This window comes from Thalassophryne amazonica, chromosome 15 (assembly GCF_902500255.1).
Source record: "Thalassophryne amazonica chromosome 15, fThaAma1.1, whole genome shotgun sequence".
Classification (NCBI taxonomy): Eukaryota; Metazoa; Chordata; class Actinopteri; order Batrachoidiformes; family Batrachoididae; genus Thalassophryne; species Thalassophryne amazonica.
The window spans coordinates 91,097,226-91,113,938 of NC_047117.1; the positions used below are offsets into that span (position 1 = coordinate 91,097,226).

Here is a 16,713-nt window from a genome sequence, read left to right on the forward strand (position 1 = left end):
GTAAATATTACAAACATAAAAACTGCACAGTCTGCTGTTAATAATAATCTTCATTTCAATTTTTTGATAAATTGATGTGATGGGATGTGTCCAACAGTGCAGCAGATAAGAGAATGTTTAGAGCGAAATCCTGCAAATGCTGATACAAGCATCAGATTTGGCACAAATACTCCTTAGACATTCCTCTTGAATTGAAGAATTACCCAGGTCTCAAAATTAGAAAATGCTCCAATCATATTGAAAACTATACCACATTATTTGCCTGATCATAAAGATTAGAAAAAGGTATAGTTTGGACAATCTGTCACTGACTGTTATGGAGTTATGAAGTAAAAACAGCAAGAATGGTGACAAAGGTCAATTTCAGTTTGTACAGGGGTCAAAAAGGTATTTTGGTAAAAAAAAAAAAAAAAAATGGTGCAAAGTATTGGTTGAGTTAATAGGGTTTTAAAAAGGAATAATTTGCACCATGTATCATGCTTAGTTGTCACGTTACGGGCTACCATATGTCATGTGTCATAGAATCCAATGGACATTGACCTTGTTTGACCTTTACATTGGAGACCAAACATTCAGCACGGTCAACACTATTCCATTTATTACTCCTATTAGCTCAACCAATTATTTGCATCACTTTTTACCAAAATTGGAGCAACTTTAACTTTTGAGCCCTGTATAAGCTGGAATTGACCTTTGGCACCATTCTTGCTGTTTTTACCCCATAACTCTATAACATTCAGTCACAGATAGTCCAAACTATACCTTTTTGGAATGTTTATGATCAGACAAATAATGTGGTATAGTTTTCAATTTGATTTGAGCATTTGTAAATTTTGACCCCTGTGTAATTCTTCAAGTGACCCCTACCTGGCCGCCTGCCTGTTGAAAATTCAAGTGGCCAATTGGTTTTCTCAAAAGAGTAATGTCTAAGATGTATTTGTGCCAAATTAGGTGTTTGTATCACCATTTGAAGGATCGTTTCAGTTATCTGCTGCACTACAGCGGTTGAGCAGGTTTGGGGATGAGTTTCTTAAGATACAATCAAGCATCAAACCAACTGCAAAGTCACTCAACACATTGAACTGCAGTAACCCCAAACTGAAAAAAGCTCACAAATTTTACATTTATTTTAAGGTGTCATGACTTAACACTTAGAAACACGGCTCCTTTAATTGCTGCAACAGAGAATCCCATAAATCACCAAATTTTAAAAAGTTAGTTGTTTCAGCTTCACCCTTGGGGTCACCACAGCAAAACTGATATGGATCTGCATGTTGATTTGGCACAACTTTTATGCTGAATACCCTTCCTGGCACAACTCCACATGACACGGAGAATGGGCAGGGGTCAAAATTAACAAATAATAAATACATTTTTAACAGTTAGAAAGAAAGAAAGACGTACTACGCAAAAAATAGCAGCTGTGTGACTGACAGTACACAAGAAAATACATAAATAAACAAATCAATCAATCATCTGAAGGGAGGAAAGTGAATAAATCGCTTATTATAGACAGAACTGGCAACACAGTAAGGTTGAAGGTGCAGCAGAAAAAAGGAAACATCGCAACAGTTTGAGGATCAGCGTTTCAAACTTTAATTTGTTTGTAATTTTTGAGGATGTTTTCGTTTGGGGAGACAATGGAGTTTCTGATCGGAAACCCATTTTCAACGCCGGTCGGTCAGAGAATCGGTGAGTTAATTCGACTCGTTTTGAAACTATTTATGAGGAGGTTGAGTCGATTTTCGTTTATTTTCAATTAATAATGAATTAAGTGACCGCAAACAAATTGTATTGACACGGCCTGCGTCTTGAATACGTCAAACACCCGTCTTTTGCGTTCTGACGACTTTATTTCACAATATGTTTTAATATAAACGCCAGTTTGACGGAGGAGTCAACAGATTTTGCAGAACCAATGAAACGACAGGGCGGGACAAAATTGCCCAGATCATGCGTGTGATTGGTCACTTTGATTAAAGTGACATCACCTTCATCCAATCAGTGTTCTTAAAACGGCCACTTTTTTTTTTTTTTTTTTACTTCCTTGATCAGTTTACTCCATTAAAATGTCTTATTATTTTTAAAAAGTCGTTAAACAACGTTTTTAACAGAAAAGCGATGTCTGTCAGGCTCAATGTGACGTTTCGATATATGTAATCAGATTACTGGTGTGCAGTGAGAATAGATGATTACTCTCTTTTTTTAATTTCTTCTATAAATTTCATGAGAAGAGAAACAGCTGAGAGTCACATGAAGAGGAAGAGAGGAGGAGGGAGCGATCAAGGAGATTTAGAGAATTACAAGCTGGAGGCCAAAGCTGGGTTTGCTAAAATACATTTTTGAACCCAGATTCTGCTGTATTTTAACCCTTGGAGACACCAGAAGTGAGGGCACATACCTCAGCCAGCAATTAAAATACATAAAAGAATTTCAGTCCGATCCAGATCTGTCTGAAAGTGTAATCACCTGTTTGTCAAACTATGGCACATATCTGCAAAAAATTTCACTGAAGTCTGTCCTCTACTTTTTGAGATATCTTGTACACAAATAGACATGCAGACCACGTGATGACCACATAAGCGCTGCCTCCCTTCATGGGTAGTGAATGGGTCTTGCAGCTTTGGCTCCTTCATACAATTTACTTTTTTCATCACCCATGAACCCAACACTAGTGGCTGGTTTCAGTACAAAACATTACATAAATCTAAAGTAGAAGGGCTCTCAAACAGCACATACCTCCACCAGTACATCCGTCACCCACAAGAAAAAGAGGATGGTCACAAATTTGACATTATACCTGTTGCATAATTGTGATGTCATAAAGCTCGACTGATAAAGAGATCAAAGGAAGAGCTATATTACCGTGTCAATGAAATAGAACAAAGGAGAAATTCTGGTGACATGCTTTGATCAAAAACAAAATTTAAGCAACTCTTTTGACCCAGTCACTGGTTCAAATATGTTGATGACACATGGGTTAAAATCAAGCAACAGGAAGTTGAGGACTTTACAGAACACATCAACTCGGTGGACGCCAATATCAAGTTCACACGTGAGGATGCCAGAAACAACCATTTAGCCTTCTTGGACTGTGATGTTACGATTAGAGAGAACAGGCAGCTCCAGACAGAGGTTTACAGAAAACCCACTCACACTGACCAATATCTGCTCTTTGGCTCAAACCACCCCCTTGTACACAAGCTCGGGGTGATCAGGACTCTTCAACACAGAGTCCTACAGGTGCCCACAACTACAGAGGGAAGGGCTAAAGAACAACAACTTGTCCGGAAAGCCCTCACAGTATGTGGGTACCCACGATGGTCCCTGGACAAAGTGCAGAAGTCCCAGAAAACAAAGAGACCAGATAGACAGGAGACGGAGACAAGAAGAAGAGTGTCTCTCCCTTATTTAGCAGGAGTAGGGGAAAAACTACAGAGGATCTTCAGACAGCACAAAATCCCAGTTTACTTTAAACCGGTTAACACCTTGAGACAGAAATTAGTTCACCCTAAGGACAGGATCCCTAGTTACAAACAGAGCAATGTAGTGTATTCTATCAGATGTCAGGGAAACTGTAACGAACACTACATAGGTGAGACTAAGCAACCTTTACACAAAAGGCTATACCAGCACCGCAGAGAGGGCGCCAGTGGACCTCAGTCTGCAGTTCATCTCCACCTTAAAGACACTAACCACACGTTTGAGGACAAGGAAGTTAAAATATTAGCCAGAGAGAAGAAATGGTTTGAGAGAGGAGTGAAGGAGGCATTCTTTGTGAAACGTTTGAAACCCAGCCTTAACCGGGGAGGGGGTCTGAGACACACTTTATCCCCTGTTTACAATGGGGTACTCAGGTCAAAGCAGTTTCACTCTTTTGTTTATGGTAATGAGTCATTCACATCATCAGCAGAGTTGTCAAGGGAGCCATCAGGAGAGGGACAGCTGCTCTGTCATTAGGAGGGTGCTAACTAGAGCACAATAGGTGCTAATTAGAGCTATTGTTTAGTCACCAGCCTATAGCAGTCTGCCTCTCGGTAGGAGGGGTCTGGTTATGTTTAAAACTCCAGCTTTTGTGACTTCTGATTATTCTTCTCTACAAGAGGCAAGACAGAAGTCAGACCACCAGAGCAAGAATTTTAGCTGAGGAAGCTTCTGCGATTTGAAGTGAAACGTCCTCACGTCAAGCAACCCAGTCCAGTCGAAGATTCAAGCTTTGCTACTATCTTTTGACCCAAAGACAACCTCTGCACAAAATGTCATATAAATTTGTAGGGGTGCAACAAGGCATAATGAATCGTGATTTTTTTTTTTTTTCTTCTTAAATTAGTATCGTGATACTATGACAACTCGACTACTGCATGGAAGAAATAGAAACCTCTTGATTACTTTCTATATAATTAGTGGGAACAGTGATGTAGTTATGTATTGTGATACATCATGATATATATCATACTGTGGAACTAGTGTAGCGTTACAGAAATTAGAAATATGCCACAGACTGAATGTCCATAGAATGTTCAGTACTTATGCACCATCATGTCAGTGCTGATTTGTTGAATATTTCTACTTTTAATGCATTTCTTTGGATGCATTTCGATATGAAATAGAGCAGCATAGTGCAGTTTAACATACCTTCTTCTGTCTTTGCAGAACAGGCAACCAGTGGCACTCTGCAGTCAGAGAACTGGGGGCTCAACATGGAGATATGTGACATCATCAATGAGACGGATGAAGGGTAGGACGGTGTCACGTGTTCTCTTCATTTCCACGTGAAACGCAGTGGGAGATGAAGATTGTTACATCTGCATTTAAACTTCAGTTTCCTTCTGGTCGATAGTAAAGGGCTCAGAGGAGACTAACAATGACAGATGTCTCCACGGGTGCACAGACAAGCAGCTCTTTGAATTCAAAGAATGTGGGTGCCCGGTTTGAATACCACAACTGTGTTGGATGTAAACTTTGAAAGAATTGATCGTTACCCTTTTGATAGTCCTCCAAATGGCCAGCCTGAATTTGCTTTGACTCGTTTTCCCCGAGGGAGTCGTCACTGAACTCTGAGCATGTTCGTGACAAAGCTGCACATTCAAAATGTTTCTGCAATAGTAAAACTATTTGTATTTTTTTAAATGTATTTATTTACTGATCCTGAAATTAAGATGGCTAAAGGAGCAAACTGATCATCTGACGCAAAGGTTTTGATATGTTTCAGGCCCAAAGATGCAGTTAAAGCTATTAAGAAGAGAATTGTAGGAAACAGGAACTTCAGAGAGATCATGCTGGCACTGACTGTGAGTAACCGTGTGTTTATACGACAGAGTGTAATTTTGATTTCTCCTGATGTGAGCTGAGGAATGTTGTGTGTGAGGGGAGAGGAACCACGCGGCCACATTGACCCTCGTGCTGATTCTCTGCTTTGATGGTTCCAGCACTTATTTCATTTATCACGCTAAATCACTTCAGAACAAAGACCTTGTAAGAAAGAGCTTCACTCTGGAGAAACTGGAAGTAGTTTAAGTCTACGTGTCCTACAGAAAGTACAGACCTCAGGCTTCTCCCTGTTTTCAGTGCTTTATGTCAAATTCAACGTGTGACATCTTGGTTTGAGTTTGTGACGAGGCACACGGGAGACACAAGACTAGATTTCATGTCTGCCAACAGATTTAACTGTGACTGGATTAGTAGCATCTCCTCACTTGTGCTTTTCACTGAGCGGGTGTTCGTTTGCTTATATGTAAGCACGTTAGTTCTGTGTAGGTCTTTGAGCCCGTTGGTGTTGAAGCTTATCTCAGGGTTCTGGAGCATGAAGCAGATCCATTTCTCACTCTTACCCGTTCACCTACCCCTCAACTACTACCTCTACCCCTTGCCCCTCGCAACAGGGTGGCAAAGAGTAGGTGTGAGAATATTCCCCTAAGAAACTGTTATAATTCATTGTACATCATGCAGAAACTTTAACTTTTCTATGAAGAACAGGACCTGAAATGAGCTACATGGGTACAACATACACTGCAAAAAAGGCGCATCTAAAAACAGTAAATCTGAGGGAAATTATCTCGCTGCATGGACAGATAATTTCACTTGACAAGATGTCTTGAATTAAGATTGTTAAATCTACAAATATGCGTGTTGAATACTTAAAATAAGAAATTAATCCTTAAAACAAGATATATTACCTAACACTTCAAAATCTAAAGTTTTTTTAATACCTTTTTTTTTCTAAATAATTTGGAGTGTACCAAGATAAAAAAAAAAACAAAAACAAACAAAAAAAAAAACTTAAAATGATTAAAAATAAAACTTACCACTGCCAAAAATATGTACATTTGTGGGTCTCCTCCCTGCCTTACACTGAAAGCCTGTGTGGCGTGTTAGTGGCAACCATTGGTGTGCTATACTTGCTGGGACTTGCCACCAATACTGGTGACTGCTCACGCAGCCGGTCTGTTTTGTGTCAGCCTGATCCCGTCGGATCTCAGAAGCTGAGCAGAGCAGGATCTGGTTAGTACTTGGATGGGAGACCTCTTTGGAACACCAGAGGCTGTGTGTGTTTCTCCAGGTAAAACTGGAGTTGCGACAGGAAGGGCATCCGGCGTAAATCTTGTGCCAAATACCAATGTGGATCTGGTTGTATCCGCTGTGGCGACCCCGAACAAAAACCGGGAGCAGCCAAATGAACAACAACTGGTGACTGCTCACACTTAACCGCAACGTGTGTGTGGCTGTCAGTGACATTTAAGGTAGCGTGTAAAATTTGCACATTACCTGCTGCTTCCTGGCTTGTGTTGTATCGTCTTTCTGTCTTTTTTCTTTTTTTTTCCATTTTATCAACAATTTGGAGTTTCTGGATGATCTGGTGCTTTCCAGCCTTTCACATAGACACCATGTTTTGGTGTGTTTGTGGCAGATAGTGGTAAGTCCTACACACACCTCTAAACGCCACAAACTGTGAGAGTGTGATTTCTTTGTTCGTGTGCGCCAGTGTGCTGAGGAAGTTCTCATACCCCTTTTTATGTACAACTGGAACAATCTTCATTTATTTGAAGGACTATGTGGCCCTGCCCCTCCATCCAAAAGAGAATGGTGATACCAGTTTGCCTGATATGAACGTGCAAAACAGAGGGGCAGGGCAAAGACATAGAAATGGGATTGGGCCTAAAAGACTCCCCCTGTAAGGGACGCCAGTAACCAATCCATCACAGGCTACTTCCCCAGTTAAGACCGCTACCCATTTATATCTGGGTGGACTGAGGCAATGCAGAGATGTCTGGGAATTGAACCTTGACAGCCCAACTCCTGTTCAGTTCAAATAAAATCACGAGTAGATGTTCTGAGAAAGAATCAAGATTCCGTGTTGAATCACATCGTTGTTGGTTTACATCTCTGCACCGGTTTACTGGGGGTTTGATTATTCTCTCATAGGTTCTTGAGACCTGCGTGAAGAACTGCGGACATCGGTTCCATGTTCTGGTGGCATCACAGGAGTTTGTTGAAGGCGTTTTGGTCCGTTCCATTCTGCCCAAATACAACCCCCCCATTGCCCTCCATGACCGCGTCCTCAGCCTCATACAGGTACGTCTTAAAGCCAATGATTAATTATTAATTAATACACCTGTCGAGTGAGAGAATTCACTGATGTGTTGATGGCTCAGAGGATCTGCAGCTTCAGTCTGACCTGCTTATGTCTACCTCTTGTGGTTTTTGTGAGAAGAATGGGTTTAATAGTTCACTATCTCACCATGCTGTTTCCATCAGAGACTCTCAGGAATGTCAACACGTCCCGCTGTCAGGTTTTTTCTATGATCTTCTCAGGCTGCTGTTTGTGTTGGCGTCTTTCTCTTATCTTGACCTTCTCTGTTGTGGTTTAGTATCTATGTTGATTTCAGAGGAGATAGTCTCCTTATGTTTCTTCACATGTATTTCTTTTTTTTCCCCCCCACACTAGTCGTGGGCGGATGCGTTTCGGAGCACTCCCTCCCTGGTGGGGGTGGTGTATGTGTATGATGACCTGAGGAGACAAGGTCTGGAGTTCCCCATGACGGACCTGGACGCTCTGTCCCCCATTCACACTCCAAGCAGGGTAAGTGTGTCCACAGTGTGAACATGCAGACAGAAATCTCTGTGAGCTGAGAAACATCACCGTTATGGATCTCCATCTTCAACTTGCAGAGCATTCCAGAAAACGAGCTCCCTAACACAACTCCCGTCACCTCTCCTCCAGAACAGTCACATCCACAAACCCCTCCCACTCATCCCAGTCAGAATAATTTACCAGCAGTCCAACCTCACGAGGGACCAGGTTCCATCTCTGCAGAACAGGTACCACCTGCATTATGGCAGATGTTTTCCTTGTATCTCTACGGTACTTTTTAAAATTCTCTTGTGTTGCGTGCAAAGCGTTCCATACACCACTGATATTTCTTAATGGTCATGTGATGAGAGAATTGTTAATCATAAAATCAGTCCTGTAAGCACATACCACATACCACGGTCCAAATAAGCAGCATTCTCCATCTCCTCCTGGAGATCCTAGATGGACATACAGAATGGTCCATTCAACATGTTCTATCTGGGATGACCCCTTTGTACTGGTAGTCCTTAGCAGCAGATCTGGCACCTCATGTTCCCTCAATACCTGCAAGCTGCCACAACCAGTACAAGGTCATAAACCTCCAAATTAAAGAGGCACCAGTCGATTGCACAGGTGTATTGTAAAGGACATCTCCAAAATCCCTGCAAAGATAAAGCCCTCATCCATGAGACCACCACCAGGATGAATTCTGTATCCTTTCCCCTAAATCTGCCTGACATTCTGAAGTCACCTTCTGGAGTTGCGTTGCTTCTTCTGGCTGGTTGATCGGTTTCTTCTCATGTCGTTCTAGGAGCAGAAGCTGCAGCGTGAGCTGGCTTTAGTGAAGGGGAATCTCACTGTGATGTCTCAGATGCTGAATGAACTGAAACCTGGACAAAGCCAGCGGGAGGACACGGACCTGCTACAGGTGTGTCTGTGTGTGTGTGTCGTTGGGGCAGATTGTGTTCTTTGTGTTTGTCATAGTTGTATTTATCCAGCGTTGAAGGAATAATGCTTGCAGTCAATACAGAAAATGGGGAAAAGCGGCATCTCGTTTGTGTTCACACTCATATTTTATATATATAAAAAAAAATGATAATAATCAAATCTGAAGCCTGTTTTAATTGCTGTTGGTGGACCTGTTTTTAATATAACCTCTGGATTCAGTCGCTGGCTGTCATGTGAGCGCGGCGGTTAGCGTGCTTTGTTTTGTGTGTGTGTGTGTGTGTTTGTGACACGAGCAGCAGTTGCACTTGGTGTGCCGGAGCATGCAGACTCGGGTGGTGGAACTCGTTCCTCAGCTGATGGATGAAGCATTTATCGCAGAGCTGCTCGCCGTCAACGACGACCTCAACAACACCTTCATCCGCTATGACAGGTACGCCGCCGTCGAACGCTGTGTTCTTACTGTGTTTCTTTGAGATTTTTCTTGAACTGTGGTTAAATTTCACAACCTACAGTATAACTAAATTCTGTTTGTTTGTTTGTTTAGATTTGACAGACTTAATAAGGCACAAATGACGAGTCAACAGGTAAGACGGATTCCGTTTCGTCTGTTCTGCCAAAGTCCAAAACTATCAATTTTACAAAGTGAAAATAAAAATCATGTTGTGTCCTCCACCCTCACAGAACGCTGCCACCAGTCAGACCCTCAGTGACCCCAGTCCTGACCCTCTGACCCCCAGCCAGACAGCCATCATCTCAGCGAGCAGCCAATCAGCAGTCAGCGCTGAAACGAACAACAGACAAACAGCTGAGGGCGGTGAGTAAACGGAGAAACATCTGCTGCACAGCTGCATCAGACTTGGGTCACACCCATCAGCTCCATCGCTGCTGATTTTTCTGGAAAATACAACATTAGGAAACTGTGAGTGTAGAACCAGACTCACACAGGACAAGCTGACAGGAAATGGAAACTGATCCCATAGGAAATCTGGTATTCCCAATCCGATTACGTGGTGTTCAGGTGCAGTCGTGGAGTTTTGGGAATGTTGAAAATCACCAGATGTCTGGAGTTGTTGTGTCGGCTAGATCACAGTTTTCACAAGGATATGCTACAGCAGTGGTTCCCAAAGTGGGACACGCCCCCTAGTGGGCTATGAAGGTACTGCAGGTAGACCATGGTAGGTGATTAAATTAAGCCTGTAACCAATACGGCAGTGAGGCTTACATATTGGAAAATCATACATTTGTTAATCATTATAATAATAATAATAATAATAATAATAATAATAATTTGTGTAGGGCTGTCCCAGGAATCAACACACTGAACAAAAACTCTACACTCCTGTCTGACCACGTGGTGTTTGGACCATGAATGTTAATTCCCGTTTATGATGAACTGTGGGTCATGCTGCCTGATGGACTCTATCTCTGGGAGTTTCTATATTAGCATTCATTTATGTTTGCATGTTTGACAATTCTTTGAAATGTATTTTTAACCTGATTTATTACTGTTAGTTTGGCCTAAGCAGTAGGTCACTCCCCTGAGTCTGGTCTGCTTGAGGTTTCTTCCTCAAAAAACACCAGAGGGATTTTTTTTTTTCCCTGCTACTGTTACTTACATGTTTGCTCAGGAGGTTGGTAGATTGGACCGTATCCTTGGGAAGAAGCACCTTGGGGTGACTTATGTTGTTATTTAAGATTAAGATAAACTTTATTGATCTCACAGAGGAGAAATTCACATGTTACGTCAGCTCTTAAAAAAACGCACACAAGGTGCAAGTAGAGGAAAAGGTTCATCAGTGTGTGCAAGGATAAGCAATAATAATAATACTTGTAACAGTACAAGACATAAGAAATGAGGTAGAAATAGAATATGTATGGAATATTTGAATTTAGCACTATATACATAAATGGAATTTAAATTGAATTGACTCCAATAATAACAAGACACAAAATCACAAAGCAAAGACTTAATTAAAAAAAAATGTAATAGACTCACATTTTTATTGTTTCCAACACTGCATGTTAGAAATCTGTGTTCATCTGTGTCATATAATATCCAGTATGTTGTCCATCTTGCTTATTTTTGTAAGTTCTTATGTTAATTAACAGCACACACTGTGGTGTGCACGTGCTACACTGAGTCCCTGTCTTTTATTAAACTCACTCACAGAAAACGCTGAGTTCCACACAGAGAAAATAACTGATTTGTACACTCGTCTCACTTATACTTATAAATATGGTGTGTTCTTCATTTATCCAACCTGTTTTAACACAATATAATAATATAAATACTTCATCTTAGTCCCATTTGTCAATTAAATTTGTGATTAAAGGTTTAGTTGTACTGCAGAAGATTTTCAGACTGGGTTGTGGCGTTCTTTGGTTTGGGAAGAGCACATGACTGTATGAAGTTCCTGTTGCCTGGAATATCCCCTTTTTCCAAGTCAGCCTTCAGTCATCGTAATGTCTGTCCTCCAGATGTCTTAAAACCCGTGTTGTCTGCTTTCCCCTGCACTTAAAAACCGGATCATCTTGTATTGTGAGGCTATTATATGTTCTTGTGACCCCTCCCTATGGGAGTCAACCTGACACATCCTGATTGTTCCATTTCGTGTCGCCTCGTCCTGTCTGAGGTCGGCTCAGCTGGGATGCGAGTTTTAAACCCAAACTCACAGAAGAACAGCAGCTTTGGTTAGTTTTATTTTGAAAATGAATTTCAAATCATTGGATGCAGAGAAGTAAAAGGGCATTGCCATGCTGCATGGGGAAAATTAGGCAAAAAAATGTTTTTTTCTGTAATTAAAAGATTTATCTTAGTTTTTGTTTGTCATTTCACAACTTGTGTCAACTTTCACATGCATGTAAGAAATCGTGTCTAAAAATGTAAACGTGTGGGAGGTGTGCAAAAAGATAGCTTGAAAAGTAAACAAAAACATCACATGGAAAGGCTTACAACAAAAAGCCATGAAACGCAAAGAGCAGAAATGCTGACACCATTTGTCAGGAGAAAAATCCCCCAGAATGCAAAGCTGCACCATGTGATAGCCCAGAGAGTTTCAGATTTAATTTCAAGTCTGCACCAGAAGAACTGAGTCATAGCTTTGTGTTATTTGATTACATTTTGTGATGTGTAAAAATCGACGGACCTCAGTCATTTTGTGCAGTTTGTGTGTGTGTTATTGTTGAAAGTGGTGCTGAGGAAACTCAGAGGTGGGTGCTGTGTTTTTGTTGCGTTGCAGGTGAGGAGGAGGAGTTTGACATGTTTGCTCAGACCAGAAGCAGCTCGCTGGCTGAACAGAGGAGAAGGTGAAGGCTGACAACATGAAATCATGTGATGACTCGCTGTGTGTGTGTCTGTGTGTATTTGTGCAACATTTGCCGTCAGTGATAAACGCTGGCAGATCAGCACCACCTTTATCCTGTTTTCGTTGTCATGATGATCATGTTGAATTTCACTGCAGTCAGCAGTAAAATAAGTGGACCAGCTCTGAGCGCCGACCTCAAGCCAGAAGGAAAAAACAAAAACTGATTCCCATCTGCAGGAATTTTCACTCATTTATCTCTCGTGTGATATGAATGAATTCATCAAACCTGGTGGATTACTTTTGGAGGATTTTTTTTTGCATAAAACAGGATTAAACAAACTGTAATTGTGCCCGTGAGTACGAACACGGTAAGGACTGCAGCAATCTGACATTTGACCCCAATGACCTTGACCTTTGTTGAGATGATTGACCTCTGGCAGACACTTGCCGGCACAGTTCCAGAAGCCACTTAAGTGTGTGAAACACTTGATCCAAATTGAGTTGAAACTCATGTTCCGTGACCTTTGCCAGAACAGATTATTTTTAACAGCAGTTTCAGGGTAAGACTTCACTGACCTTTCCTGGGCTTTTTCACAACCCACCTCCATTTGTGTGCTACTTTGGATTCAAACTGGGGGGAAAACCCTTACGTTTTGACCTTTGACCATACTGACCTTGATTTGTATGGATGCGCTTTGGTAAATTTCTCCTCACCTGGACAACCCCAGAAACCACCAACACGTGCTCCACATGTGGTGCAAATCAAAGTAAAAAAACAACAGTTTTGACCTTTCACCCAGTGACCTTGACACCATTGGTTGATCTTTGCCAAAACTGACCTTGCCTGGGCAATTTCACAATGCACCTCCGCATGTGGTGCAAACTGGAGTGAAGGCTGACATTTTGACCTTTGTCCCCAGTGATTGACCTTTGGTAAATTTGATGCCATGTGATGAGTACAACAATCCACCTACATTCATTCATTCATCTTCTACCACTTAATCCAGTTATGAGTCGCGGGGGGCTGGAGCCTATCCCAGCAGTCATAGGGTGTGAGGCGGGGTACACCCAGGACAGGACGCCAGTCTGTCGCAGATCCACCTACATATGTGTGCAAATTTAGTGTGCATTGCCGTGTGTGTCATAATTTGACCTTTGACCCCAATAACCTTGACTTGTGTCAAAACAAAAACATTAAAGGGCACTTCTGGCATTGACTCTGTCCCATATATTAAGTTTGGTGGAAATTGGAGAAACGACCTGCAGTATGATGGAGCACAGATGAACCAAAATTTTGACATTTGACCCCAATGACCTTAATCTTTGCCCAAACAAACCCCTTAAGGTCAATGCTGGTGTCAGCCCACATGCACACAGCAGGTTTGTTGTAAACTCGGAAGGAGCAAACAAACGGATGTTTCTTAAATTACTCTGTGATTAACTCGTAAAACGTCCTGTGAGATGGTCAAACGTGTGAAATGTTGTTTGAGCTCTTAGTGACCCGGCGTTCTGGTGTGGAGGCGTGTTGTGCTGTTTAAAAAAAAAAAAAAGTGTGTGTGTGTGTGTGTGTGTGTGTGTGTGTTTAGGGTCCGGTATGAAGACCCCGGAGCTGTTGAGGGCCTGGCTGGGGCCCTGGACTCCAGGTTACAGATCACAGCAGGAGTGCGTAATCCTGATCAAAACATTATCGATAAACAGTGAAAAACACGTCTGTAGGTCAAAGGTTAACATTTGCTTCTCCTCATAGATGCAGAGTGATGCTGGCAGAGGGACACCCTGTGAGACGGTAGGTGAAAACATAGATGTAGATCCCAACAGGTTGTTCAGACCAGGGTTTGATCTCCTGTGGTGTGTTTGCAGGAGCAGCCTGCAGTCTGTGAGGGAGCGTCCGGGGAAGGTGAGCGGTTTCTCTTTTTTTCGTCCTCCTCTTAATATATGAAGCCTTGTTCTCCTCGTGTCATTGTCATGAACTTTATGCATCTTAGAGTCTGAGAAGTTCCTGGAGGATCAGGCAAAGCCAGCAGACCACAGCGAGCAGACGATCAGCAGCCCGCCGCTGTCCACGTCCAGACCGCCACTGCAACCCACCCGCCAATACGACGCATCACATGACAATCTTTTCACGCTCTGAGTGTGTGTGTGTGTGTGTGTGTATCGAGGTCAACGCGTGTTTGTCATCGGATTGGAGAAACAAACAGTCACATGTCTGCTGGTTTAAAATTCATGTGATCACAAAGAAGTCAGTAAAAGCTGAAAAAAAGCAGTTTTGTAAAATATGATGTTTGAGTGGAAAATAACTGAAACCTAAAGCTATCTTCAAACTTAAAAAAAAAAGAGATCATAATCTTATAACTGTTAAAATATGTCACACATACAGTCAGATGCATCAATATTTGGACCAGATATTTTACCACAGCTGTTGAAAGTTAATAGTGATTTTGCAGTGTCAGATTTAATTTGTGGTGGTTGCCACCCTTACCTCTGGTTTAATGCCGCTCATGGCCCTTCCTCCATGTACCATGTTTTCCACACACTATAAGTTGCACTCTTTTTTTTTTTTTTTTTTTTTTTCTGTATGTGGAACAGACTTTGTAGCACATGTTGCTGGGGGGTTAGGGTTACCCTCACTTTAAAACCACAAAAATCAAGTAAAACTTGGCTTAATAATTAATCATTTTGTCATCTATATTTCTCAATTCAAATATTCATGGATTTGACCGTCATCATGGGCTCTGCTGATTTGGTGCAGATGAGAATAAATGGAGAGTTGTCGTCATCATCATAAGTATGCTCTGTTACGTCATCATCATCATCATCTTGGCCAGCAGTGGGATTTAACCCAAAACCACCGTCTGTCTGTGAGGGAATGAAGGTTTTAGTCCCTGAAACGAATCAGCCCGGTTTAAGTTCAAGCATTCCAGGAAAAGTGATATCTTTGCAGACAGGAATCCAGGAAACGTGTGGATCTTCAGACAGCAGCAGCACATGACGCAAACGCAAAATGAGGTCCCTCTGCTCGGCAGCCTTGACTGTGAGCTGGTGGCTAAGGTGTGCTTCGTTAACTCCACTCACATCTGTGGTTTCTTGATAAAATTCTAGTTTTAAGGTGGTGGTGTTGAAGAACTCAAGGACATCTGGTGTAGGGGACACCAAGTCCTGAGAGCTGGAACACCAACAGCTGAAAGCAATTTATGTGTGATGTTTAGATTTTTGTTTCCATCCTCCTCGATGGACCTCCAGCTCTGATTTCAGATATTTTGAACCAGAATCAGATTTTGAATGTGAGCGGCACACGGTGGGATTCAAGTTTCTCCAGCTCAGAGAAGGTTTGGTGTCTTACTCACAGCCGATTTGCCCGTTAAGTCCTGATGGCAAACGTTAAAAAACTACCATGATATCCCAAAACTGAAACCTCAGCAGCCTTCTCAGCTGCTTCATTTTCTTGGATCCCGTTTTGCTCCATTCTGGACGTCCATAGAGCAGCTGTCTGAGGCCTTGGGGACCTTGACTTTAGATGGAGCCCAAGATGGAGATGAACCCAACTACACTCAACAAAAATATAAACGCAGCACTTTTGGTTTTGCTCCCATTTTGTTTGAGATGAACTCAAAGATCTAAATCTTTTCCACATACACAATATCACCATTTCTCAAATATTGTTCACAAACCAGTCTAAATCTGTGATAGTGAGCACTTCTCCTTTGCTGAGATAATCCATCCCACCTCACAGGTGTGCCATACCAAGATGTTGATTAGACACCATGATTAGTGCACAGGTGTGCCTTAGACTGCCCACAATAAAAGGCCACTCTGAAAGGTGCAGTTTTATCACACAGCACAATGCCACAGATGTCGCAAGATTTGAGGGAGCGTGCAATTGGCATGCTGACAGCAGGAATGTCAACCAGAGCTGTTGCTCGTGTATTGAATGTTCATTTCTCTACCATAAGCTGTCTCCAAAGGAGTTTCAGAGAATTTGGCAGTACATCCAACCAGCCTCACAACCGCAGACCACGTGTAACCACACCAGCCCAGGACCTCCACATCCAGCATGTTCACCTCCAAGATCGTCTGAGACCAGCCACTCGGACAGCTGCTGAAACAATCGGTTTGCATAACCAAAGAATTTCTGCACAACCTGTCAGAAATCATCTCAGGGAAGCTCATCTGCATGCTCGTCGTCCTCATCGGGGTCTCGACCTGACTCCAGTTCGTCGTCGTAACCGACTTGAGTGGGCAAATGCTCACATTCGCTGGCGTTTGGCACGTTGGAGAGGTGTTCTCTTCACGGATGATGCGAAGGAGATGTGTTGCACTGCATGAGGCAAATGGTGGTCACACCAGATACTGACTGGTATCCCCCCCCAATAAAACAAAACTGCACCTTTC

At 42.2% G+C, this 16,713-nt stretch overlaps 1 protein-coding gene across 3 annotated transcripts; it reads left to right on the forward strand.

The window, feature by feature from the left end:
- The first annotated feature begins 1,529 nt into the window (after positions 1 to 1,529).
- Positions 1,530 to 14,771, forward strand: LOC117526405 (target of Myb protein 1-like). 3 transcript variants are annotated; one of them, XM_034188470.1, is made up of 15 exons: positions 1,530 to 1,692; positions 4,654 to 4,738; positions 5,213 to 5,291; positions 7,423 to 7,572; positions 7,946 to 8,080; positions 8,170 to 8,319; positions 8,883 to 8,999; positions 9,316 to 9,449; positions 9,564 to 9,603; positions 9,701 to 9,838; positions 12,261 to 12,325; positions 13,911 to 13,986; positions 14,072 to 14,110; positions 14,185 to 14,221; positions 14,310 to 14,771. In XM_034188470.1, the coding sequence occupies exons 1-15, from the start codon at positions 1,620 to 1,622 to the stop codon at positions 14,453 to 14,455; spliced, it is 1,464 nt and encodes a 487-aa protein (XP_034044361.1). In that variant the 5' UTR covers positions 1,530 to 1,619; the 3' UTR covers positions 14,456 to 14,771. The 3 variants fall into 3 exon arrangements, with proteins under 3 accessions (XP_034044361.1, XP_034044362.1, XP_034044363.1); XM_034188471.1 differs by having other exon boundaries at positions 9,701 to 9,833; positions 12,259 to 12,325; XM_034188472.1 differs by lacking the exon at positions 7,423 to 7,572.
- Positions 14,772 to 16,713: the final 1,942 nt, after the last annotated feature.

Coding starts and splice junctions, on each gene's coding strand:
- LOC117526405 (XM_034188470.1), top strand. CDS start 1,620: ATGTTTTCGTTTGGGGAGACAATGGAGTTTCTGATCGGAAACCCATTT. Junction 12,326..13,910: donor CTGGCTGAACAGAGGAGAAG/GTGAAGGCTGAC, acceptor GTGTGTGTTTAG/GGTCCGGTATGAAGACCCCG. Junction 14,222..14,309: donor TGAGGGAGCGTCCGGGGAAG/GTGAGCGGTTTC, acceptor TATGCATCTTAG/AGTCTGAGAAGTTCCTGGAG.